The 26087-nt window shown below is 36.2% G+C and overlaps 3 protein-coding genes across 8 annotated transcripts; 1 reads left to right on the forward strand and 2 right to left on the reverse strand.

Annotated features, from left to right (window-relative positions):
• Positions 1 to 7: 7 nt before the first annotated feature.
• Positions 8 to 25563, reverse strand: LOC124633403 (serine/threonine-protein kinase/endoribonuclease IRE1). 2 transcript variants are annotated; one of them, XM_047168600.1, is made up of 15 exons: positions 25532 to 25563; positions 24956 to 25073; positions 22776 to 23027; positions 20722 to 20916; positions 20108 to 20348; positions 17883 to 18471; positions 16505 to 16686; positions 15133 to 15282; positions 13305 to 13444; positions 12711 to 12901; positions 11597 to 11730; positions 11197 to 11344; positions 10628 to 10813; positions 7303 to 10312; positions 8 to 324 (listed from the first exon to the last, which is right to left on the reverse strand). In XM_047168600.1, exons 2-14 carry the CDS (start codon positions 25005 to 25007, stop codon positions 9836 to 9838), a joined length of 2937 nt encoding a protein of 978 aa, XP_047024556.1. In that variant the 5' UTR covers positions 25008 to 25073; positions 25532 to 25563; the 3' UTR covers positions 8 to 324; positions 7303 to 9835. The 2 variants fall into 2 exon arrangements, with proteins under 2 accessions (XP_047024556.1, XP_047024555.1); XM_047168599.1 differs by lacking the exon at positions 25532 to 25563 and adding an exon at positions 25181 to 25373.
• Positions 1215 to 4412, forward strand: LOC124633405 (putative nuclease HARBI1). The gene is made up of 6 exons (XM_047168603.1): positions 1215 to 1537; positions 1817 to 2007; positions 2093 to 2225; positions 3007 to 3148; positions 3226 to 3668; positions 3824 to 4412. Exons 1-5 carry the CDS (start codon positions 1430 to 1432, stop codon positions 3621 to 3623), a joined length of 972 nt encoding a protein of 323 aa, XP_047024559.1. The 5' UTR covers positions 1215 to 1429; the 3' UTR covers positions 3624 to 3668; positions 3824 to 4412.
• LOC124633406 lies at positions 4541 to 7301 on the reverse strand. 5 transcript variants are annotated; one of them, XM_047168605.1, is made up of 6 exons: positions 6908 to 7301; positions 6610 to 6817; positions 6196 to 6375; positions 5705 to 6068; positions 5484 to 5552; positions 4541 to 4964 (listed from the first exon to the last, which is right to left on the reverse strand). In XM_047168605.1, the coding sequence occupies exons 2-6, from the start codon at positions 6808 to 6810 to the stop codon at positions 4813 to 4815; spliced, it is 966 nt and encodes a 321-aa protein (XP_047024561.1). In that variant the 5' UTR covers positions 6811 to 6817; positions 6908 to 7301; the 3' UTR covers positions 4541 to 4812. The 5 variants fall into 5 exon arrangements, with proteins under 5 accessions (XP_047024561.1, XP_047024564.1, XP_047024562.1 ...); XM_047168608.1 differs by lacking the exon at positions 6196 to 6375; XM_047168606.1 differs by having other exon boundaries at positions 6259 to 6375; positions 6610 to 7301.
• Positions 25564 to 26087: the final 524 nt, after the last annotated feature.

The raw sequence follows: 26087 nt of genomic DNA on the forward strand, positions 1-26087 counted from the left end.
GTAAATGTACATGTATTTAGTACATCTTTATTTGCATATAAATAAATAAATATATGATTAATTTGAGCATACGAAAATTCAATGATCAATACAAACTGGATCAATTTAGAATAATATATTTAAAAAAAAAAAAACTTTAAAATATCACTTGGTAAAATTCTTTGTATCATCTACGTATAAAATTCCAATCTCAATTTATATTTAGGTAATTAGTTTCGCTTAATTAATAACTTACAATCATTTGTTGCGATCAACGCTAATTAGTACATTCGTTACTTACATCATTAATGTTAAGTACCTAACATTATATTTACAATTTCCAGGGGCCTTATTCGCTAACTCCACTGACAGCTCGCAGTTATCATCATTTGGTAAAGTATACATCGGTAAACTGTCAAACCGCTATTTTCTTATTTGCTAACGCCAGTTACCAACTGCGATGACGTCATGAGCACCGACAGCGTCTGATGTCCACCGTAGATCATTTTGACAGCTGTTTCTGTATCGATGAACGTTAAATTGCGATTTCGTAAGCCCAGCGGGCAATGAGTGGACATCAAATTGACAGCCACTGACATTTTTTTAAATACACTACAAATAGCAGTGTTTTATGCCCGATTTTGGTAATCATCACTGGGATGTCTATACTCTATTGTTGCATCAGACATATAAGATTTCTCTAATTTTGCGAATACGATAGAAATATAAACCCTGAGTCGTTCCTTTTTTAATAGTGTTATTTTTAATTGTATTATTTTAATTTGTTTTATCTTTTTTGTGTTACAGAATGTCGCGTGCATTTTTGCTGGCATTTGCGGACGAAGAGAGAAAACGAAGTTTGTCCAGAATCCAGGGGCCTTATTCGCTAACTCCACTGACAGCTCGCAGTTATCATCATTTGGTAAAGTATACATCGGTAAACTGTCAAACCGCTATTTTCTTATTTGCTAACGCCAGTTACCAACTGCGATGACGTCATGAGCACCGACAGCGTCTGATGTCCACCGTAGATCATTTTGACAGCTGTTTCTGTATCGATGAACGTTAAATTGCGATTTCGTAAGCCCAGCGGGCAATGAGTGGACATCAAATTGACAGCCACTGACATTTTTTTAAATACACTACAAATAGCAGTGTTTTATGCCCGATTTTGGTAATCATCACTGGGATGTCTATACTCTATTGTTGCATCAGACATATAAGATTTCTCTAATTTTGCGAATACGATAGAAATATAAACCCTGAGTCGTTCCTTTTTTAATAGTGTTATTTTTAATTGTATTATTTTAATTTGTTTTATCTTTTTTGTGTTACAGAATGTCGCGTGCATTTTTGCTGGCATTTGCGGACGAAGAGAGAAAACGAAGTTTGTCCGAAACGTCGACTGCGGGATTGCAACAATTCTCTGGATTTACCGGAGAAGGAATTCATGGCAAATTTCCGTGTCAACAAATCAGGGTTTCAGCAAGTTTTGGCAGAGTTACGTCCATTTCTGCAACGTGCTCAACGAAACACTGCTGTTGCAATTGAGCTAAAAGTATGAATTTATAACCTAAAAAGTTGAATAAATACCAATCCTACTTATAAATATGAAAGTTTGTGAGAATGTAAGTATGGATGTATGTTTGTTACTCAATCACGCAAAAACGGTTGGACAGATTTGGTTGAAATTTGGTAAGTATGTAGAAAGCCGCGAGTGGAAGCTAGTATTACGTAAATTAATAATGTTATTCTTAAACACTGAAATGATGATGGAGTAATATTAATAATTATGATGATAAACTTTGTACCTAACATCAAATTTTGTTATGTGTAGATATTGGCAGTCCTAAACTTTTATGCAAATGGATCATACCAACGAAGCTCCTCATTCATTTGCAACATGTCTCAACCTACATTTAGTAGGTGCCTACATGAGGTAACCGATGCTCTCAATGTACGGGACGTGCTACTCAAGTACATAAAGTTTCCTTCCACTCAACAAGAACGGGAATCCACCATGAGAGTGTATGTTAGCTATATATTATTTTAATCATATATGTAATTGTTTTCTACCTTATATGTAATAAACATGAAATAATGTATTTTTCAGGTTTATGGAAAAATTTGGATTCCCAGGAGTTATTGGGTGCATTGATGGAACCCATGTTGCTATAATAAGGCCCACTGACCATGAAGAAGCTTTTTTTAATAGAAAACATTATCATTCATTAAATGTTTTGCTGGTGAGTATTAAACACATTTTTTAATGTTCTATCACAATTTTTTTTCTTACTGTATAATCAATCAATACTTTTTAACATATATGTATAAAAGATTTTTATTTTATTTATTTAGGGACAATTAACAACCACAATATACAATACATACTAATAAATTAACAATAAGGGTGAGTGATAACAATATTGTGGCCCACTGCATTATCCTCATTTTAACAAAAATATTAGGTAATGAGTGCCACCAAATGAGCATTATTAATTCAATAAATACTATACATAGCAATGGTATTAAAACATTACAAATAAATAATTAATTAAAATAGGTACTGCAAAACGAAACAAAATCAAATCACCATCATAATCACAATAATAAACAATAAAATTATACAAAATCCAATTTAACATTAAAACAATACAGCACAAAATCAAGTCATATTAAACATCAAGATCATAATCGTACATATTCAATTCAATATAATGATAATAATATTATAATCAAAGAGTAATATGTAGGTATAAAATAAATAAATTCAATTTAATTCAACTTCCAATAACAGTTTCATTACATCATTCTTAAATTTGGACTTAGAGCATACAAAAATGTCAATATCAATAAATGCTTTATTGTAGGTATCTACCATTCGACGCATAGGGCAGCGTAGACCAGAATTTGTACGACAATTATTTACAAAAAAAGATCAATGATAAAAGATCCATGTCAAGTTGTTTGGTTTTGGCACTTGCGCTGATGGCTGACTGTACAGTATGTTATACCTATCTATTGCAGATTTGTGATGCGAATTTGCAAATACTGCATGTTGATGCATCCTATGGAGGTGCATCACATGATTCATTTGTGTGGAACCAATGCTGCATTAAATCTCACCTAGAAGGATTGGAAAGATCTGGGGAGCATTGTTGGCTATTAGGTATATAAATATTGGATTGTATTTGTCAAGTATTTTCAAATAAAACAGGTATTTTACTTATATTACTGAAATTTCAGGTGATTCTGGATATGCACAACGCCCTTGGATGATGACACCTATATTAGAGGCTGCTGTCGGTTCACCAGAGGAACATTACACCACACTGCATTGCAAAGTTCGCAATACCGTTGAGCGTTGCATAGGTGTATTAAAGAATCGTTGGCGCTGTTTATTAGCACATAGGGTTCTTCACTATGACCCAGTGACTGTGGCTAAAATTGTGAATGCATGTGTTGTACTACACAATATAGCAAACATACACAATGTTCCTCTGCCGGAGCCTGAGAGTGAAGAGTCTGACTATTTGGAACAGAGCCAAATCTCCCAACAGATTAGAGCTGCAGCAAATCTAGATAATTCAAGGACCAGAGATATTCTAGTCCAAAGATTATGGAATACCAGGACTAATTTATAAACTCTTCCTGGCATTATTAATGGTTTAAGAATATTTATCTATTTAGTGAGTAATACTTTAAAATTATTTATTAAATTTTTCAAAACTATATAAGATAAATAGTGTAATTTTAAATGTTTAATCAATGCTTTCTACGCTATTAGTGCAAGTATAGTTTTATATCGATTACCTAAATTTATATATATTTTTATTTTTTTCAGGTACAAATCGCGAGGCGCCCCCAGACCCAGACCCAAAACCCTGAAAATCGGGACATTCGGCAACACTATGTGTAAGAACTAAAGTTTAAATATTTACTTAAAACCATTTTATTTGATTGGGATGACTGTCGTTAAAATAACTCATTTTTTTTTCTTTCTTCACATGTGGCTTCCCCGGCGACCACGGGCATGCGAGGTGCAAGATTCCCAGCACTTCCCCACCAAGGCGAGCTGAACGAGCCGCAGGATGCGGTACCTATTTCAAAACTTGGCTTACCAAGTAACATTATTTGAATTATATAATTTAATTTCCTCTTAACATAGTTGCATTAAAATAGTTTTATATAATTTATTCATTCAATACATTAGCTTCACTTGCATTGTATAACTTTCTCAGGGATAACTAGCACTATATGAAAATTATTGTAAAAAATTGATTTTTTTTAAAAGAGTGTCTATGGAGTTTCTTGCCGGTTCTTCTCCATGAGACCCACTCCTTGGAACCGTGCAACTAGCTTGACATTTCGCAAGAGCTTTTCTACTTGTGAACTTTTATGCGCCTATTTTAAATAAATAAAATATAATTTTAGTTTGAGTTTGAATTACCAATAACCAGTCTTACCAAGGAGTTTTGTTTTAACTGAGTTGATCAGGTAAGATAGGCAGTAGCTCCTAGTAAAATGAATAGGGTAAGTACCTAAAATAAAACTAGTTAAGTCTTATAAACGCTATTTATTCTTAGAATAAAAGGTACAACATTATTTAAAATTTCACTTAATAATAATTATTCTAATTAAAATCTTTTTTAATATAAAAACTAATTAACAATCACAACGTAGGGTGTAGACATCCACTTACAAGGGGTCCTATGGGCATGGGTAAAACCGCTGACGTTTTTAAACATTGGACCCAAAAGATAGAGGGGGGGGCCGCGGAGGATACATTGTTTGCAACATTCGGAACGACAACTAGACCAACGCAGTAGGTAATCATTCCCGGTTTGTTTGCCGGCGGTAGTCGTCCCGAATGTCTCTTAAAACCCCAAGCATCCCCTCCACTGCTTCTGTGAGTCGGGTCTCCACCTCTATTCTCCTCAATTCCAGGTCATAGGCCCAACGAGGTATTGACTCCTCTCTGCGAACTGAAAAAATAATATTTGTGACTATTTTTCTTTTTGGCTTACATGCATATATCGGGTGTGTCGTTCATAATCACATTAAATGAAATGCGTTAATATACTGGTTAATATATGTCGATTAACACAAAGAAAAAAGAAAAATACGTAAAACTAAAAAAATGATTTTTTCAAACAAAGTAAATGGAATAAAAATGTGCAAAACTTAGAACACCATATAAAACAATCATTACAAACAATTGAAATTCTCCCTTGAAACCTGACAGCTGTCAACTGATCAAAACATACGATACTCCTAAATTTATCTCTGCTTTACACATGATGTTGTAAATTATAAAAACGAAAAATGACTCCTGTGGTTAAACCACTGAATGGATTAGGTTATTTTTTTTACAATTCGCCATAGAATATCATAAAGTATATGCGATATGATTTAATGTGATTGTGAACGACACACCCGATATAATAGTAGTATAGTAGTAGTAAAATTATCAAAATTTTTGTTATTGAAATAAAATTATTAACCATTCGCTCGTCGTGGTCGTTGACGCTGGCTCGGGGTTGAACATTGTGGACCATCTCTCTCAGAATTCCCTAGAAAAATATATATAATTACAATGATTTAACTACAGGATAATACACCTTACAATACAATTACTACTACCTAATTACTACTTGCTTATCGCTAGGCCTAGTAAAAATAAAATAAAAAGCTGTTTTTTATTTATTAATTAAGAAGTACTTACTAATAGCAGCCTCACTGGATAGTGTGGGCTCCACAGCCCCTGCAGCAGGCATCTGCTCCACAGCCTCTGCAGCAGGCGTCTGCTCCGCAGCCTCTGCAGCAGGCGTCTGCTCCACAGCCTCTGCAGCAGGCGTCTGCTCCACAGCCTCTGCAGCAGGCATCTGCTCCACAGCCTCTGCAGCAGGCATCTGCTCCACAGGCTGTGTCCCCTCTAGAAGGCTGTCGTCAAGCCATTCAACCTCCATTATCTGCTCATCATAAGTAGAGGTTGAGGGCTTAGGAGGCACCGGAGGCTGTGAGGTGTGTACAGCCACAGCTCCAGACATCGATGGCTGGGAAGTTGGTGGGTCACCAAGTGACAATATCTGAAGAAATAATTTTCTTTTCAATATGCGTAAAGAAACCACATAACATCCTGACAAATAAAGTAGTAGTTTCAATGAAGCGGATGACAATAAAACTTAAATTATATTTATATGAAATTAAACTAACATCAATGGGCAAGCGCACACCAGGCAATCCCTCAACCACAACAGGGCCTAACAAAGCCAGCACCTTTTCCTCTATATAGTTAAGAGGGACCAGCCTGTTAGGGCCTCCACCAGTCGCAGATGTGCTCCTCCGCATGTCTGCAGCTTTTCCTTTTGTTTTTGCTTTGAACTCTATCCAATACTTGACAAAAAAAACAGTTACTGGTTAGTTACACATGCAAACAATGTTACATTCATTCAGTGACAAAAACTTAGAAAAAGCAAAATAAAAAAAAGTTATCAATGAGTTACTATTAAGTTTTACAGATGCAAAGTAAGTATCCAAAATTAAAAGCAAGTGAATATTATGAGATATAGTCGTGCCACCATACAAACATGCTAAAGTGCTGTTTTTTAAATAAAGAAGTAAACGTACTCGGCGCCATTGGTCCGGCGTTTTAGTGGCTCCGCTGCCGACACAGTTAAGTGCCACCGAAATCGACCGCCATGCTTCTCGAGTGTCCCGCACTCCCTGAGGACCTGGCGGAAAGCGGCCCAACGCTATGTCGCGATGGGAATGCGCAAACTCTAGAAGCAGCTCCATTTGCCTCAGTGACACTTTCCTGCGTCCTGGCATTTTAAACCTAAATAATAATAAAATGGTGTATCAATTATTGCTTTGCATGCAAAACAGGAATTTAAGTTGTTTAATTCACAATAACTACAATACTCACAATGTTCTCAGTTAAAATATTGTTCAACCACACGGAACTTTAGACACCAAGTTCACACACAATAGAAAGCAAATACTGAATTTTACCGAGACAGATTGTTTTTAAATGTATAACACGTTGAAAATAAAGCGTTCTCTCAAACGTAGTAATGTAATGCTAATAAGGTATTTCCACCTTAGCAGTATAATAGTCGATAAAAACTAGAGTTGTCAAGAGTACCCCTGCTAGTCACCATAGTTTTTACGTTAAGCACCGTGAAAAGATATCCACTGATGTCCACTTCATGCGATACTAAATACCGATGTTTTGGAATTGTCAGTTGACATCAAAGTTCGGTTGACAACTGAGGCCAGTTGACAGCTGAAAATCCGAAAGTTAGCGAATAAGGGTACAGGAACATTATTTATACATTTCGTGAGTGATTCATTTTGCGTCGTTATTATTTATATCCTTATGTTCAGGACTAATTGTCCTCAATAAACTATTACTGTAATATACCTACTGTAAGAAGCGAACAAAGCAGTTTTAGGTACATGCTATTATATTTCAATCTAGACGTTAGAAGCACGCACCTTAATCGTACCCCATATCATCTTTGAACATGTGTCTGATTCAAGGTAAACAAGTTTACAGAAGTTTATTGACCTTTACTTGACAACTTGCATAACAATTTGTAACTAAACTTCTAATAAGAAATACGTGGGAGTCTGTTGAGAACACATATTTCTGATCGCCCAATTTGAAAGAATATTGTATGCGGAAATTAGTCACGAATAGAAATCTCCTAATCGCCTTATAACATTTACTAACGAAAAAAACTCGTGGTAGACACAGGCCTTGATATTAGCTAAACTGGTTCTACCACATGCATATTTGCTTAGAACAACTCATAAATTATTAGTTTCATATTAGGTAACAGTTAAACCGTGTTCTAAGATGCGCTTATTAATGAAAGATAATGGAACCGTTTAATGACAAAGCAGGATATCACCTAGTTTAAACTGAACTGACTGACTTCAAACACTAGAACGTAGCATGAGTCAGTATTAGAGTATCTCATATCGCAAAAATCATCAAATGACCTCTCCCCGAGCTGCGTAAGTGAAACCCACCGTACTTGAGCCCTTTGTGTACCAGGGCATCGGTAATCCCGCAGCACGGTAATCCGGGTCTATCAATTAATTAGGAGTAGTAGGTACTGCATATGAGTCATTGTTGCTCTCGATACTCATTCACCAGCAACTGTAGAAAGCACTATACGTGACATAAATAGCCGCAGCCTTCGTCCACAGCAGTAAATCAGTATTATTTACAAAACTCAATCGGCCGTGGCGAAGCATAATTACACTGAATGTCAAACAAGCCGGTATAAAATTACGATTGAACGCGATAACACACGCCTCGTACATTTGTAGAAGTCCGCATAATGAATCAATCACGGTATCAAAAAGTTCCTAACTCTTTTGTGTTTTTACGTCTAGCTCTAGCTAAGTATTTGCACTCTATATTGACATTTACACTCGATATTTACATAACAATCATAGCACCAGAAACGAATGTCGTTTTCCTGAATTTGAATATTATTATTCTATTTTGTGATAATCTGACAAATTAATAAAAAAATTGCAGCATGTGTCAAATTTTTTGTTCAATATAAATAAATAGTATGTCGCATTCATACTCGCGTACATCCTTAACTTGTAAAACTATAGAAATTATATTTTCCTATGAAAAAAGTACATTCATCGATCATATTAATTCCCATATTGGCCCGTCGCATTTATCCATTTCTTTTTATATTTATATAACAACATTACATGTGAAAACATCTATGCTATTCAAATGACCAATAGAAGCATGTAAATGTGATGCTTTTAAATGTTCTCATTTAATGAAGTATACACTAATGTAATCTCCATTTGGTTCTCTGATTTTGTCGTGAATAATTTCATAACGGGTCCTTTTGCAATCGGCTCGCGGCGATACGAATGAAAGTACATAAACGAATAATGAATTTCCGATTTCTAAATCCATATTAAATGAACTACCCAAAAAATAGGTTTAAATTACATAATCTTGTTGATGAATACTTAGTAATAAAACAGTTTTCTAGCTTTACTATAAAAATGTCTACATCTCCATTACGTCATTTTAAACTATTGCAGATTATAACACTAGTATATTGACTTCAAAGTATAATCTGTATGTTAGAGAAATGCAATTCAAAAGTACGGTTTTGCTAGTCTTGCATTTGGTCCCATACTCTATGTCTATGATAGTAGGTATTCGTCCTAATATATATTTACTATAAACCTATTAGACAAGGTCGCATAACTAAAACGTTAGAGATCTTATAAAGTACTATCAATTCGTTTTGTAATAAGTCCTACATTTTCTATGTTACTTCAATTGAAATATATTAATTTTATTTTAATAAATAATTATAATAAAAAACGCAAATTTTGTGCATTTAAATTAGTCCCTTATCATTACAACCTGACCAGAAAAACAACATTTACTTTAAAAGAGTAACGATCAAGACTGAATTTCTGTGATTTACAGATAACAAAGTAGGCCTATAAAATAGATAATAAACTATCCTTAACATAAAATTATATAAAAAGAAAACATTAATATTTAAATTAATACTTTTAACATTTCCACAGCTGGGAACTAACAGGTTATTTTTCTAGATAAAACAACGTGATACATTCGTCACATTTTACATTCACTCGGTCACTTTATGACATAAAACAAAATCACTCATTCGCCTAGTTCCTATCAATTTTCAATATCGATCCTAACTACGCAACCGCTATCGTTAATCGACTGTATAGAGTTCGATATAAATAGACAGGGCTACAACTATCTTACCTGATTCTCTATGACTTCATGTCAAGTACAAACCTTTTTGCTTAAAACTACACTTCACTGTGGGGGCAATGTCCACACTGGTATTTCTTCTCGTTTCTTCTCCTTCTTCTTGTAATGGTGCCTATCTCGTAATCTGACGTCATCCTGTCTCGTTCTCTCTTGCGCATCGCTCCTCCAATCGTTCCGTTTTCTCGGCGAACCTTCCTTTCTATGCCTTAACTGGTCTTGATTTTCGTCGAAGTAGACCCTACTTTTGACGAAAAGCCCGTTCTTTTCGGGGTCGCACATTTCGAGTGGTATTTCGTCGTCTATTTCTCCTTCTTCGTCGAGTTCTGTGACGTCATCTCTACTGAAGGTGAATGAGTGAGGGTAGTAACCTTGTAAGATGTCCTCGTGTCTGTAAGCTTGCATTTGAAGCCAGACGTGTGGTAAGAGTAATGGGAATCTTCTTAACCAGTATGTTACGAAGCCGTCAGGTAACTTGCCTAAGCTTTCTCGAACGTCCGTTTCTAATTCTCTGTAGTGATGTTTCTGTTGAAAGATTGTACAGGCTTAGAATTGTCGAATTTAGTCACAAAAATTGAGAATATTTAGATATGTTTTACAGCATTTTCACATTAGCTGATTTTCCTCTCGGTTTTTTCTCAGTTGGAATACGCGCGACAGCAAACAATTGACAACTACCGGTGCAAAAGAAGACATTTAAATATGAGCGACAGATATATGTTGCTCGGAATGTATCGCACGTATACCTACGCTCGGTTTTGCTACGCGCGAGAAAAATCCACTTTTGTGAAAGCCCTATTAACACTGAGAGAGGAAACAATGTTTATGAAGTTTTCATACCTTATTCCGTATAGCTCTAAGCAGATGCGCGGCGCGGTCGCCCCGGTACGTCCGTCTCGCGCGCAGGTCGCTAGCCACCGCTGCACACACGCGAGCTCGCCAGTCGCCGCGCAGCACTCTACGGGTTCCACGCTCTAAGGCAGCTTCTGAACCTCCGCCGCCGCTCTCGACTTGGTCGCTTACGTCCTGTGGGGAGAATAAATAGAAAATTGACTTTTTTAGACACATGACGAGATAAATATACAATACGGTCAGTAACAGAAGTCGATTAACACAATCTTAATCACGGCCACGATTGCAAAATAATCTAGACAGCAGAGAATTTCGAAGCGAGCTTTAGCATTGTTTTTATCCTAATGTAGTTCACTGTACATCCTAACTTTTTTATTCCCAAGAATGGTCCAGTAAATTTAATATTACAAAATGCTGGAAGTTACAAATTATTAGGAATGTCGTTAACATGCATACCTCGCGGTTACATTCCTATTTTTTTTTTACGCTTCAAAATCAAAAGTGTAAAAGACTTCAGTTGATTTTTTATTTGGTAACATTTCAAAAATACACGATACCTGCAGGAAGTTGAGTATGCTCTGCTTGCCCCAGAACATGGGGTACTTGAGCACGGTCTCGCAAGGCGGCCGAGCGTTAGGCCGCGCGGAGATCATCGCGCGAATCACTATCTTTGTTAGCACCACTTCTTCTTCTGGTAACACTTTACTGTGGGCAAAATAAATAGGATTAAGTATATTACAGATCGTTTTAAGTAAAGAAAAATAAAGAGAACAAATAGGTCAATAGGTTTCAAAAAAAGTATATCTACAAAAACCTTTTCCTTTTGGAACCGCTTATTTTGGGTATTCATCTTTTTTCTGTTCATATATTGCACTGACACACATAATTTTTAAGCAACCCTACACCTTTCACACAAAGATAAATCATCTTATAAAAAGAAAACAGTTGGACACTTACTCAAGATGATCCAGATTATAATCTCCAGTGAGTATATTGCCCTGTCTCCGCAACATGTCGCCGAACGGATGCTGTCCCTTCGACAGCACGTAGTAGAACACGCAGCCTAGTGAGAATATGTCCACTGATGTCGTCTGGAACAAGTGCGATATAAAAATAAATATACCAAAGTATGGAGAAAAGGTTTAAGTAGGTATTGAGATTTCTGCAAAATATTGAAACTTCAATTCGATCGAGCTTTTAACAAGTTAACTTTAAAGAAAAATCTCACCATCTCATGGTTTATCTGTGCTCATCCGTACAATGTATCGACAACGTCGATGTCAAAACTACCGTCGCGTGACCCTTCAGTCTTAACTAATTTTAGGCGGAAAGGCGAAAGCATATAGGCTATTTTATACCCGGTTGCCGAAAATGGTTCTCTCGGGACGTGGATGAAACCGCGGACTGAAAGTCCAGACAATTATTTCAAACCGATATCGTCTTGGCCCAACTGCCAACCTCACCTGCATTCTTCCTCTCTAGCATTGGACTTCTCTGTCTTCTGTTTTCTCCTGTCTCTGACTTCTCCTGTCTAGCATTGGACGTTTCTGCTTGTGGTACACCCTACTGAAGAAAGTAGCTGACCCCTGCCTGGTGACAGCATTTGTCTAGCATTGGACCTCTTTCAGCTATGAAAACGTCTTTGGTACTACAACATACCGTTCTCTCTCCATTAATCATCTCTGGCGCGATCCATCCGTCAGTGCCGGTGATGGCGCGAGAAGCTCATGCGGCCTAGGTTCAGGTTCTTCGACAGACCGAAGTCTGATATTATGACTATCCCAATTTAAATGAAAGAACAAAGAGTCGAAACTAATTTTAGACGGAAAGGCGAAAGGACCCTTCTACTTTATACCTATTTGCCGAAAGAGGTTCTCTCGGAATGTGGGTGAAACCGAAGCTGAAAGTCCAGACGTATCTGTAACCAACTTTGTCCTGGTCCAATTGTCAACCTCACCTGCTTGTGGTACACCCTGCTGAAAAAGACAACCGACAACTTCCTCGTGAAAGCATTTGTCCAGCATTGGACGTTTTTCACTTACATTAAGACGACTATATTATGACTACATACCGTTCTCTCTCCATTAATCATCTCTGGCGCGATCCAGCCGTCAGTGCCGGTGATGCCGGAGCGGCGCGAGAAGCTCATGCGCCCGAGGTTCAGCTTCTTCGACAGACCGAAGTCGGATATCATGGCGCGGACTTCGCCAGAGCCGGTCGGCATTGATAGTAGCACGTTGTGGGGCTTTATGTCTCTGTGGACTGAAGATATAAATAAAACATTAATTATTTTTTTATTAATGTAAATAAATATGTATTTAATATAAATGTACGTAAGACGAACATATGCGAGAAAAATCTGTGTAATGTTTGAAACATGGCGTTTATAAGCAACGTTAAAGCAAACTATTTTGGGGTGTCGGCATCCGATCCTAACAGCATAAAGCTAAGTAGTGAGTACCACTGTTTTACATGGATATCTGACCTCCTCCAGTCAGTTATCCGCACAACCCGATACCTCTCGATAAGACTGCCTTCAGACTTTTTGACTACCTATGTTCAAGTTTAGTAGAAAAGAGCTGATGATAATTAAAATTAAATTCCAAAATGAATGCGCTCCGACCATATCAAATACCATCAAAAATTCAAAACTGATATTCCTTACCAATATCCATTGAATGTAAGTGAGAGAGTCCTAACGTTGACTGTCTCAACACTTCTACGGCGTCAATCGCACACTCGAAGTTCAGCTTCTTCTCTACGTAGTCCTGCAACGTCGCTGAACATAATTCTAGAGCTATGTACCTGCAAACGAAGAAAATGTTGATATAACACTTGATAAATCGTGTATGTTTTGTAAATTTGCTTGAAATTATCACTTTTACACGTCATTTTAAAAACGAGATGAGGTCGGTGATTCCTCTAGAGCAAACTCAAAGATAAACTTTTGCCCTCTTATTATAAAAACTGCCGCAAGTAGTGATGAAAAATATATAACTATGACAATAAAAAAAATATCTCTGCAGTTGAAAATATTACTTTTTATTATTTAAAGGTAATTTTATATTTCTAGTATCTTTTAACGATATATATGATCCAATTATTCTCTTTTAAACAACTATTGAGTTTGCGCGTATAACGGAACGTCAGCGCGCGTACCCGAGATAAGTTTTATTTTTAGGTTAGAAATAACTTGGATTATTTTCATCCCGATTTAAATGATTAAATAAGACGTGCATCTAATTAGAACCTCTTCAAAATTAAGTGCACAATAACTTACACACAGAATATCGTGTGCATTAAATTACCAAAAGAAAATGAAACAACAAAAAAGTAAAAAAATATATTTTATTCCGATGTCTATTTATACAGTCAAACGCACTGATACATGTTGGACACTGTTCTTCATCACACAATCTTGTTCCCTTTCTCACCTTGGCATTTTTGTACATTTTAGCAAGCTTCCAGCCTTTTACAAACATTGCATATTATTGGCAGAGATACGGCGTGAAAAACGCCAAAATATTCTTGAATCTGTAAATAAACAGTAGACTGTATGATAATCTGATATATTTTCGAAGTTTCATCAAAATCCGTGTGGTAGTTTATGCGTGGAACACAAAGAAACATCCATAATAAAAACTTCGACTCGTATACAATTAATTAGGATTTTTTGGCAACCTACTTGCACTGTAAAGGTTACTTACTTTATGGCGAGCCCAGTTGAGCAGCATAGGATCATCCTGGATCATCATGGATTATCATCATGCATTCAATTGACTATTATTTCGAAAAACGTAAATCGATATTTATATCGAAAATTGTCGTCAGGTAATTTGAAGAGATTTTGTCGATGACGCACTCTGTTGGGTCCCCGGACACTCTCAATAGTATTCTAACACATCCAAGTATTCCAAATCACACATATTTATATCCACTTTCGTTTTTTTTCATCACAAAACAAATAACCTCAAAAGTAAATAATGTCGGAATTTGACATTTGTCGACTAAGTACTGCAGTTAAACTAGGGGGCTCGATGGTTTATCTTTTGTACTACAGATAGTAATAGGACTTGCGATAAACTGCGTTTTGTAATAACGTTTTTTCAAGGTCGTACTTAAAGGTGGATTAAAGGTAGTACAAAAGCCGATACTTATTTGATACCGCGTTTTATAATAAGAGGGTTGAAGTCTAAAAATAGGTAAATAACCACACCATAAATGAGAAATCTAAGCTCGTCGGTTAAGTTGTATTGCATGCATCCAATGTCACAGAAATATAAATCTTTCTACAACAATACTTTTTACCTAGACAAATATAAGTAATTGATTCCGAAAATGGCCAAAATTATGGAAAAAGATAAACAGTATCAAATAAATTAAAGAATCGGTACTGCTCAAACAGGTAGGTATACAGATGCCGAATCTTTGCTTTTATATAGTTCAATATCAATCAAACACCGAATGAACCTTATTCCCTACACAATACGTACCTAAATTGTTTATCTCTCTCGGTACAATAGTATCGTACGACATGCGCATGCGCGTCCGACTCGCGCAACAGCGCCACCTCGCGGTCGGCGAACGTAAAGCATTCCGGTAGTAACCGCTTTACTGCTACCGCGCGTTTGTCGAATGTGCCTCTGAAAATAAATCAAAATTTGCAATACAGTACCCTAGTGGGTAACTATACCTTTGAGCCGCTTGGGGTAGAAACCCTCGGGCCGTGGGGTCCAAGTGCTCATCTGCTTTTTAAAGATCTGGCAAAGCGACTTGCTGATACTTCAAGTAACCCAAAGGCTGGTTTTGGTCAAAAATTAAGCATCGCAATCCAAAGTGGCAATGCTGCCATCCTCTTAGGTACACTCCCAGTGGGCAGCGATGAGTTTTTTGATGCCATTTTATATTTGTTTTTAAGGAGTTGTATATAAAAATAGGTTTATTTTTCGGTCATGTGAATATGTACATATAGATATAATTCATTATTTATTAATAAAACTAGGTACATTTTACCTAGTCTCGTTCAATTTTTAATGGTGATTAAAATTTGGATATTCTGAAATCATTCATGTATCGTAGTTACTTAACTACGTACATATTTGTTTTTAATAAGATCCAACAATAATCTATACTAATATTATAAAGCTGAAGAGTTTGTTTGTTTGTTTGAACGCGCTAATCTCAAGAACTACTGGACCGATCTGAAAAATTCTTTCAGTGTTAGATAGCCCATTTATCGAGGAAGGCTATAGGCCGTGGTTCCTACGGGATGCGGGTGAAACCGCTGACAGAAGCTAGTTTTTAATAAGATCCAACAATCAAGTAAACACGAATCAAATAAATACTGCAAAGATTAATTACACACTTTTGGACCAGTTTAAAGTGTAAAATGATTCCTCTGTAAATTCATTGATGTTTAATTAATTTACAGAGGAAGTTATTAAACTTTTGTCAACGCACACTTAATTTACTCTGTTTGTATATTATTATGAAAACTTGTTGCCAATTACTCATTTTAATTGAATTTCTCTGTTTTAATCGATAACAATTATAGTAAGTAAAACCAAATCTTGATTAAAAATATTAGTACAAAAATATATCGATATTAAAATGATAAAAAGTTTTGGATGGGACATCCTTGGCAGTCTTTACGGGTAGTCAGAAGCCAGTAAGTCTGACACCAGTCTAACCAAGGGGTATTGGATTGCCCGGGTAACTGTGTTGAGGAGGTCAGATAGGGCAGTCGCTTATTGTAAATCACTGGTACTCAGTTGCATGAGGTCAGACTGGAAGCCGACCACAACATAGTTGGCAAAAAGGCTCAGAGGATGATGATGAAAATAGTTGAAAACAACTCACGCTTACCTATAAACGAAAGTGCCTTCACAGCCCTTTCCCAGCACCTGATCAGTATTGAACGTAATCCTTCCAATGCGTACTTCACCACCGCCGACCTCGACGAGCTGACCAGTCACCTCGCCGTTAGATGATGTAGAAGCATTCGAGGTTCTAGAACCGCCTTGGGATAGTTGCTGGAATTCTCGTGCCTGAAAATTGGTAAAATAAATACAGATGAAGGCAAAATTCTAAGTTTACATAGGTAACTTAAAATATGGTTCTATCTTTTTAAACTTAATAGCATTGAAACTTATAGTATTGTGTTTTTTTTTTAATATATGGGTAATGAAAGTCAGCTTGGCCACGTAGAACAAAAGATGTGATATTAACTTTTATCATACAAGATCTTATAATATCATACAAATATGTACATCGTCATCAGCCCTTCTTGTGAGGATTAATCACTACTCCTGCCAAACGCAGATAGATCGAATCATTTTTGTAACCTAGTCTGATTCACATCATGCTATTTAGGTATTTATATATTTAGCTAAAATAGATCGGTAGATGATAGAGCTACCTAAAATACCGGTCTAAAATACTGACCTACTGATGCATAAAAAAACAATAAAGAATCGCGCACCGTCTGATCTTTTCAATAGCAAAGGTCGTTAGAACGCGTCATTTCTCCTGTCGTATTTATCATGATAGTTAACCTTATGACATAATCGAATGCCTGCCTTGATAAGGAGTTACAAAGTTGCAATAAAAGCTTTATGTTCTTCCTAGTGTTTTTAATTAATAAACTCAATTGATATTACGTAAGTTAACCGTAGCGAATTGCTAATTTTGTTTTGTTGATAAACAATTAAAAATAAAATTACTTCAATCAAAAACCGGAAGATAAAGAAATTTTTAAACCTTAACCTTGAATCTTTCCAGAAGTACTATAGTATTATCATCAATATAATAAGCAAGAATGGCGTCTCGCGTTCTAATTAAAGATGCCTCCCACCTGAACAAACTCACTAAGAAAATTTGCATTTTCACCATTGAACATAATATCATCGACATAAAATGTATCATAATTGTTATACTTTTATGACCTAGCGACGCGCAAGGCAATCTTTTAAGAATTCGATTCACCAATTCACATAATTTCGAGACAATGCAGTTATATATCAACATTACGTAACATGCATTCAAAAATTCCATTATAAGTAGCCGGTTACGACGGACGTCACGAAATTGCCAATGTCAATCCTAACAACAGCAATGCATGATAAGGAAAATAAATGCAGTACGTAAATATTAATCACGTTGGAACTGGCGTGTTGGCAGCGACGGGCCGGCCGCGTGGCGATAACACTACTTTATTACTACGATGCTAAAAAAATCAAATTACCTGATAACGAAGATACCAGAACATGCTGATCACCAACCCCACGAGGATAATTAGCGCCACTTTTAATACTTGATTCTCTTGCTGATGGAACCATAAGTACGCTCGCTTGTACCACAAGTCTGGTCTAAAGTCATAGCCCTCGAATAGTTCTTCTGTCTGAACTGACACTGATATCGAATTCGGGTTTGAATTCGAATTCGACTTCAGATTTGTTTCGTTTTCGACATCATTTTCGCCTTCAGAGTGCACCTGTCCATTTATAAGTTTGATAGCACTGTTCTGTGAGTTGTGTACGTTTAAGAAGTTTGTGTTAGGCAGTTGAGGCATCCATGTCGTGGTTAGTTCGGGGACTTTGTAATGTCCTAGTAGAAGATAAGGCGCTGATACATGGAGGTTTAAATCTTTGAGTTTGTAGTGTACGTTCTTGAAGGGTTCGTATTGGGGCGTGTCCGATTTGTCCTCGGTCTCTGTGGGGCCTTCTAGAAGTAACGGCTGCGCGTGCCCGGTCGATATCGTGATCGTGTTTTTGTCTACAAGCGATGATAACGCATACAGACCGTGGTTGTGTTCGCCGACGTATAATGTGGGGCTGCAAAGAAATTATTTTGATAATGCATTTGGTGTCTTATTATTTTATATTCATGTTCGAAATTGAACGGGTCTTATCAGAAAACTCGGGACTTGAGGGCAAGATTTTCACCACCTACATAATTTTTTTGGCGAAGTTTTAGTAACACATATATTAATTTAAAATAATTTGAAATTTCACAAAATTTAATCTAAAAAATAATTACTGAAACTTGTATTTCAAATGCATTTAAACACGCATAAATAGCCAACACACCGTGAAAATAAATAAGTTTCAATTTGATCACTTTTATTGAAATAAATGTTCAAACGATTTTGTGTCTTACTGCTTGGGAATAGAGACAAAAGTCGTATGGGAGACGAACAGGCAGGTGTTATGCCAAAATGCACCGAGTAGGTATATTTGTTTTGTAATCTTGAGTATTGTAATCAGGAGGCCTTCAGTTAACGCATTATCTGAGCAAAACTGAAATATACTCGAGTGCACTCAGCTTGAGGTTAACGTTAACGTCATAATACATAATAATATTAATATGGTATCATCCATATAGTTACAATATTAATATGTTAATTTGTTACGTGTTTTACTCTAAACAGGAACATGTCACAACATTTATTTCAGTTTAAAATATTAATGCTTCAGTTTAAATTACTAAGTACATCATAAATATGTCTATGTTTTAATGAGAATTTTGTAGGGTGAAATAGTTACATCTTAAAGAATCAAGATTGACAAGTACATATAATATGGATGGGATACCGGGGATTTGGGCGACAGTTGAATGATCCCTTTGTTTTTTTTTAAGTAATGTGATAAAACTATGGGTATTTTTCCAATTGATAACATGACTAATATGGGTCTTTAAGTGACTGGTAGAACGTAATTTTTTATCTATAACTTCAATCGAATTTTATCAAATCGATTAAGGATGTCATGCATGTAACAAACATACATTTGTGCTATTTAATACTATTGCGTTGAATGTTGTTCAAGTGCGGTGTTGAGGCACGCAATGTTGCTACAATATTCGAGTAAATACCTATGTATATGATAAGTTGTGATATTTAATTTTCATCCCCCCACGAATAACTATATAGTTTACAAATGAAAACTTTTTAAGTAGCCAATTAATATAACGATGGGCCTTCCACATCTTTGATAAAAGCCTCTACATAAAAATAAGAATAAAAAAACCTACTTGATAAAGGAAACACTAAGTTAAACAGAAAATGCACTATGAAAAGTAACCAAATGCTCGCTAATTATCAAGGAAACGCCCACAGTTAAGATAACATTTAAATCCCTGAGGACTAGATCAATTATCAGGCCGACTAGCGATAAGATATTTTTTGTTAAAATCTAATTAACAGCGTAGCTGTAACTAATTGTAATAACGAAATTAATTTAATGACATAGATTTATCTAGAACAGGCAAATTATTATTTTAAGCTTTTTAAAACGATTTCCGAGAAGGAAATCAAACAACCTAAACATCCTGAAAATTCTGATAAAATGTTGTTAATTTTGGTAAAATATAGCTATAGTTTCTAGCGGAACGTAACTGTAACCTGACGTGAAACGTAGGCCAAAATAGATTATAATCATTCTTAATTCAAATAATAATGTAGGTACTTACTACAACTCAATATTGGAATTCTTGATGCCCTGTCCATTGCTCAGTGTAGTCGCATCCTCCATGATATGGTCCAGTGTATCATCACCAATGGAGTTGAAAGGCACAGTTATAAGACCATCCCTATCCAGCAAGTATGCAGCCACGACTGGTGTCTCAAAATTGTGGGACCACACCAAGTCACCGGTTTTGCGGTCGAAAGACATCACACGACCGTTTGAAGTGGATGTGAAGTGGATAATGCCTGCGTAAGGAGAAAAAAAAATGAATTCGCGATTTTGAGTTCAGAAACTGATAGGACACCAGCAACCGGGTTAAGCCTGAGGCTGTCTAATCCAGGCGTGAAGTGTTATGTGCTATTTTAAATTAGCTATACCTAGGTCAGATTACTGATAGGACTTATCTGGCAAGGACATGAATCTTTACTAAAATTATAAAGCTGAAGGGCTTGCATGTGGTAATATCGGGAACTACTGAGCCAATTTGGGAGCAATTCATGTTAGGTAGCACAAGTAATACCTACTCTCAGTAACGTGTTAAGTCGCTGACGGAACCAGCTAGTACTTAAAATTTAGGAAGGTGCACTCAAGAATATATTAAACAAAAGAACATCTCACCATAATCATTCAGCATCTCTTTCCCCATAGCCAGCGACGTATAATCAAAGAACGTCACATTCCACTTGTGATTCTGATTCTTAGAATCATGCATCAGTATATTATACTCAGTTCTCGCTACGTAGATTCCTCTCTTCTTGTCCGGTGAACAAGTATTGTCGTCGGAGTTCTTGAAAATCTTCGATTTGTCGAAGCCTGCGAGAAATGTGAGCTTGTAAACTTTGGCTAACATAACAACAACTTCGGGCGGCGCTATGCGGCGAATTGTAATCAAATCGCCAAGCCTTGTTGTGTTGTGGTTGGTTAGTTTTACTTATTTCAAGGTTAGCCGTAGTTATTTCAGGTGAAATGGGAATCTTCTAAAGATGTATAGGGAAACTGCGTTATAATCGTTTACGAAATAAACCTGTTATATCTAACACGAAGCATATTATATGTTTCGCTTATCAATACAAGCAAACAAACAGCTACTTGCATACGCAACTAGCAACGCATAAACAATAACAAAAATAAATTCTACCTAACTTTACCAACTTATTCTTGCGTAATAGTCATTAATAGACGTAAAACTTACATGCGTTAAAACGTTCATGTAATTTTTCCTAATGCGACAAACAACTACCTACATAATATTTAAGTAGCACAAAATGTAAAGGGTGTGCCGTACATAAAGTAATGTCCTTATATTTGTTTCAAAAATATCTATAATGTAATCTAAATAAAGACTGGTCTAATTTAAAATAAATGGCTGCTGTAGATATTATTTTACAGCGCAGTCAACGATATCGAAGCTTATGCTTAGCTGAACCATCGCGTTATGAAACAAATATTTCAAACCTGAATGTGGCTCAACTATGAAATTGGTACTGAATAGTAATAATTTAGCCAGACGGACACTTGAATACCAAATTCACTAAAAAGTAAGTAGGTAAATTGTCAACTATCTGTAGGTAAAAAAAATTGATCTACATGTTTAGAAAGTAATCATCCAAGGGTGCGTCCACATCTGGCGAATGCGCCGCGAATGCGCAGCACGCGAGCCGATCGCGAGCTGTCCGCGAGCTGCGCGCGTGCATTTTTGTTCGTGCGCCGCTTCTGCGCCGCACGCGCGCGACCTAAGCGCCGCACGCGAGCGGCGCGCAGGCGGCGCGCGACGTCTGCCATCTTCGATAGTACTGAGCCAATATACGGAACTGTAAGGGCGAGAACTGATTGCGCGCAGATCGCGCGCCGCTCGCGCGCTCTATACGAGCCTTGCGTGAGTTGCGCTAAAGAGGCGCACCGAACTATTGCAGTGACTGCACGCGCGCAGCTCGCGGACAGCTCGCGATCTGCTCGCGTGCTGCGCATTCGCGGCGCATTCGCCAGATGTGGACGCACCCCAAGACTGATGTACAAGTAAATAGTTCATAATACTTTTACAGTTGGCCAACGTGATTTTTTTGTCATCTAAATCTAGCCATCACCGTATTTTGAAGCGAAATAAATGTGGACAAAATTACCAATAAACGAATTACTTTTAAATCACGCCCACCAATTTAATGATTTCCGATCCCATATCAAATTGCTGCAGTTTATCTTTGAAATGACAAAAACTAACGTCATGAATGAACATGTGGACCATATGCCTGTACCCGCACGGTAATTACCGTACGTCGATAAGGCTGCAACAATATTATACCGAACTTATCTGTTAACTGTAGAATAGCTGTGTTTTTTAAATTATTTATATGGACTAAGCCCAAAATATCGCCTCAAGTTTTAAAATTAGATCGAGTATTCGTTTAAAGGTTGCAACGCCAAATATCAAACGGCCCATATTTAGACATCCATTTTGGGGGCGGGAAATTATACTGGTATGGTGGGAAGATGTATTCCAAAAATAGAGTAAACCAGCTTTAGACCAAGCACGAAAGAATAAGGGCGATTTCAGACTAGCTGTTTTTAGTCCTGACCTGAGCACGCCCAACGGGCATAAGTATACTGGTAGTACTCTAGTATGAAATCAAGACAATATTAATTATTAAAATACAACTTAAACCCATAAGACATACCTGAAACATGTTCCCTAGACCCTGTTAAAGGGTCAAGCATGAACCACGTATCACTCTTCTTCCCCGTATACAGAATACCATCCGTCGACCGACATGGCGCGTTCGCGACCAACTCCGGTATCGTAAAGGGTAACTTCTTCAGCATTTGCTGGTCACCTCGTGGTCCATACATGTAGAGGAACCCGTGTCGAGGGTCCGGCAGGAACTGAGGCATCAGGTCTGCCTGCTGGTTCGGGACTTTTACTACCGGTTCTATGGACAATAAATAAACTTGCCAGTTAGCAACAAACCAAATCATCATAAAATATATGGTTTAGAGTCATGTGATGCGGCGTGGCGAATCTGTCACGCATTTGTGTTGTGTGTATTATGTACCGAACACGTATCACATGCCGTTACTTTACATCATAGTACTTTGCAATAAATCTAAGATTATCATTTACTTGTTACAGAAGAACCCTAAGTATCCCTTTTCAACAAGCCTAACTCTGGAAGCTAAATAATTGAACAACAAATAAAATTATAGTGATAGATCACCTTGTAGATGTTGGAAAAACACTCTCGAGAATAAAAGTTATGGAATATTACTGTAATGCCAAGTAAAAAAAAACTAGCAATTAACTGCTGTGAACTTCACAAGTGAACCAACACAACACTCCACGACTATATACTCTAGATTCTTCCACATGTGTCCATGTAATCTAATATAGTACTTATGCATAAAAGAGATAATAATTTGTAAATATTAAAAAATATATACTTTCTGATAGCATATTCTATCAACAGAATGTCTGGCCTGCAAGGTGATAAAACTTCTTATCTATGACCTATTAATACTTATTGGAACTTTTTAATCTACTACATTGTAACCAGCCAATACCTTTCACGGTTATAGTAATTCAACTTTATGTGCCTCATATGAAGATTAAATATGTACCACCAATAGTAAAACAGGTGCGTTTTATTTTCTTTCATACCACTGTGTACATATTTAACAAAATTAAAATATTGTTTTAATATATGTCAGTGGGTTGGTTGGCTGGTTACTACACCAATCTTTTTTTTATTTTTTTTGCACAAAAAATGTTGAGTCCTATCTAATTAGCTTCGAAAATAAAATAAAAAGATCTTAGTAGGCGGAAAAGATTTCCTTATTCAATATTCAATTATAAAGTTTGTTTACTAATTTCAGTGGAGGACTGAGAATACATATCAGCTATTATAAAAAATGGTTCAGTAATAATTTTGTATATGGGAAAACCCATTATCACTCAGTGAGTGATAAGATCAATAGTGATAACAATTAATGTGTAAATACTTCAATTCACTTTTCTATACATTTCTCTTTGACAATGTATAAATTCAATATCTTAACATAAAAAAATACACAGTGGGGCTAATCTTAGTCAATTTCTGATTCTTTCTAGAAGAAAAAGTTCAGAAGTATTAATACTTTTTTGTTTATCTTAATCTTTTTGTTTAGGTCTTGGAAAATACTAATGAGGACAGTGATTGGTAGATTACAATGTATTATGATATAACATTTTCAGATATTTATTAGATAAGCAGAAACCATAACTATACAGGCATGTGTATTTCTGTGGTAGTCTTCATATCTACATAAATTAATGAAAGATACCTTTAATTCACAAATTAAAGATATGTCTTTAACTGCTTGTCTGCCTCTAATTATAAAACAACTGAAAATCAATTGTGTCTTGAGTATATCAACACTCTGGCATACAACGGGTTCAGAAATCTTATAAGATATCAAAAAAAAATCTCACCCTATTAAGAGAAATGTTTTTACTCAATTAAGAAAACACATCAGTATAGGACCTACATGTTTGTTTACAATATTATACCTATTCTACAATATTCTGATGCAATCAGTAGTGATAACATTAAATGTGCATGAGAATGCACTTAAATTATAAACATAGATGTAATGAATTGTAAGTAGATGCATTAATAAAACCTAGTAAAACTATATTACTTGAAATAAAAAGAACTGATACCAGTACAGGCGATTAAAGACATTAAAACATGTTATGAGTCAATAAATGTAATTGAAGTTTGAACTAGCAAACTATCAACATAATAAACAGTGAACTTGTGTTCTCAATGTATCATTTAAATTCTCAAGTTACTGGTCTAGCTATTTTATATAAATTGCTTACCATCTTTCAGTTTCCATATAATATTGCCAGCCAGAGGCTCGACAGCGACCATGCCGCCTCCTAACGTGGCAAACAACAGAGGCCGGTCATCAAATGCCCGCGACAATTCCGTACTTTCCTACAACAATAAACAAAACCCCGTTCAGCACATAAACAACAACCTTGTATTCACTTAATTCATAGACCTATCAATAATAAATGCGGCGCAATCGGTGCTAATCTCACCTTTCCACTACTACTGTCCACTAAAGAACCTAGGCTCTGCGAGCCAAACAAGAATAATATCACAAATAAGCACTTCATGTTTGTCACTAAACTTAATTCACTTTGTGTTTAATCATGTATGTAATTTCCATTATTTTTGATGTAATAAACGTAAAACCAAAACACTGAAAGCACTACAAAAGAATCCTCGCGAATGTTAATTTTGACAGGTGAGGTCGAATGTTGTCAATTGTCACAGATAGCACTGAATCATTTTAGAGTTGACTCTTAGTCGATTATCGTGTTAATTTAGAGTTGAAATGTTTGGTTGAAATGGATTGAAATCGAAATAAAAAATAAAAAAAAACATACCCAAAATTAGAAATTAAAAACATCAAGTATTGGTATACTATACGTATTTTTTGTTTATTCCTAGTAAAATCAATTTCGTGGTCTCTATGACTACTAGTAAGACGACGATTAACGATGAGCAGGATGAAATATTATGCAATAATTTCTGGTTGTACCTATCACTTTTTGCAATATAAATGCAAAAAAATCTCTAGTAATCGACTAGTTTAGCAGTTGTAAGAATCGACTAAATAAACAGTAGTGACATTTTTGACAATTGACTGACAACATATTCTGACAACAGAGTGCTTAGTGCGAGTTTTCGTGAATTTTTTTACGGACTCACATGAGAGCGCGTATACTAAGATTTGTATGCAGTGTTGCCAACTTAGTGGATTTTCCACTAATACTGGTGGTTTAAGTCCCCTATTTAGTGGCGAAATGTTGAAAGTACTGCGGGTCAAGTAGCGAAATGTAAGTTTTGTGGTACAACTTTAAGGAGTTACTATGGAGATTTGAAGTCTCACGGAATGTCAAAAAAGCATCTACAAAACAAAAAGGTGAACGACTACTATAT

This window comes from Helicoverpa zea, chromosome 9, assembly GCF_022581195.2.
Source record: "Helicoverpa zea isolate HzStark_Cry1AcR chromosome 9, ilHelZeax1.1, whole genome shotgun sequence".
Classification (NCBI taxonomy): Eukaryota; Metazoa; Arthropoda; class Insecta; order Lepidoptera; family Noctuidae; genus Helicoverpa; species Helicoverpa zea.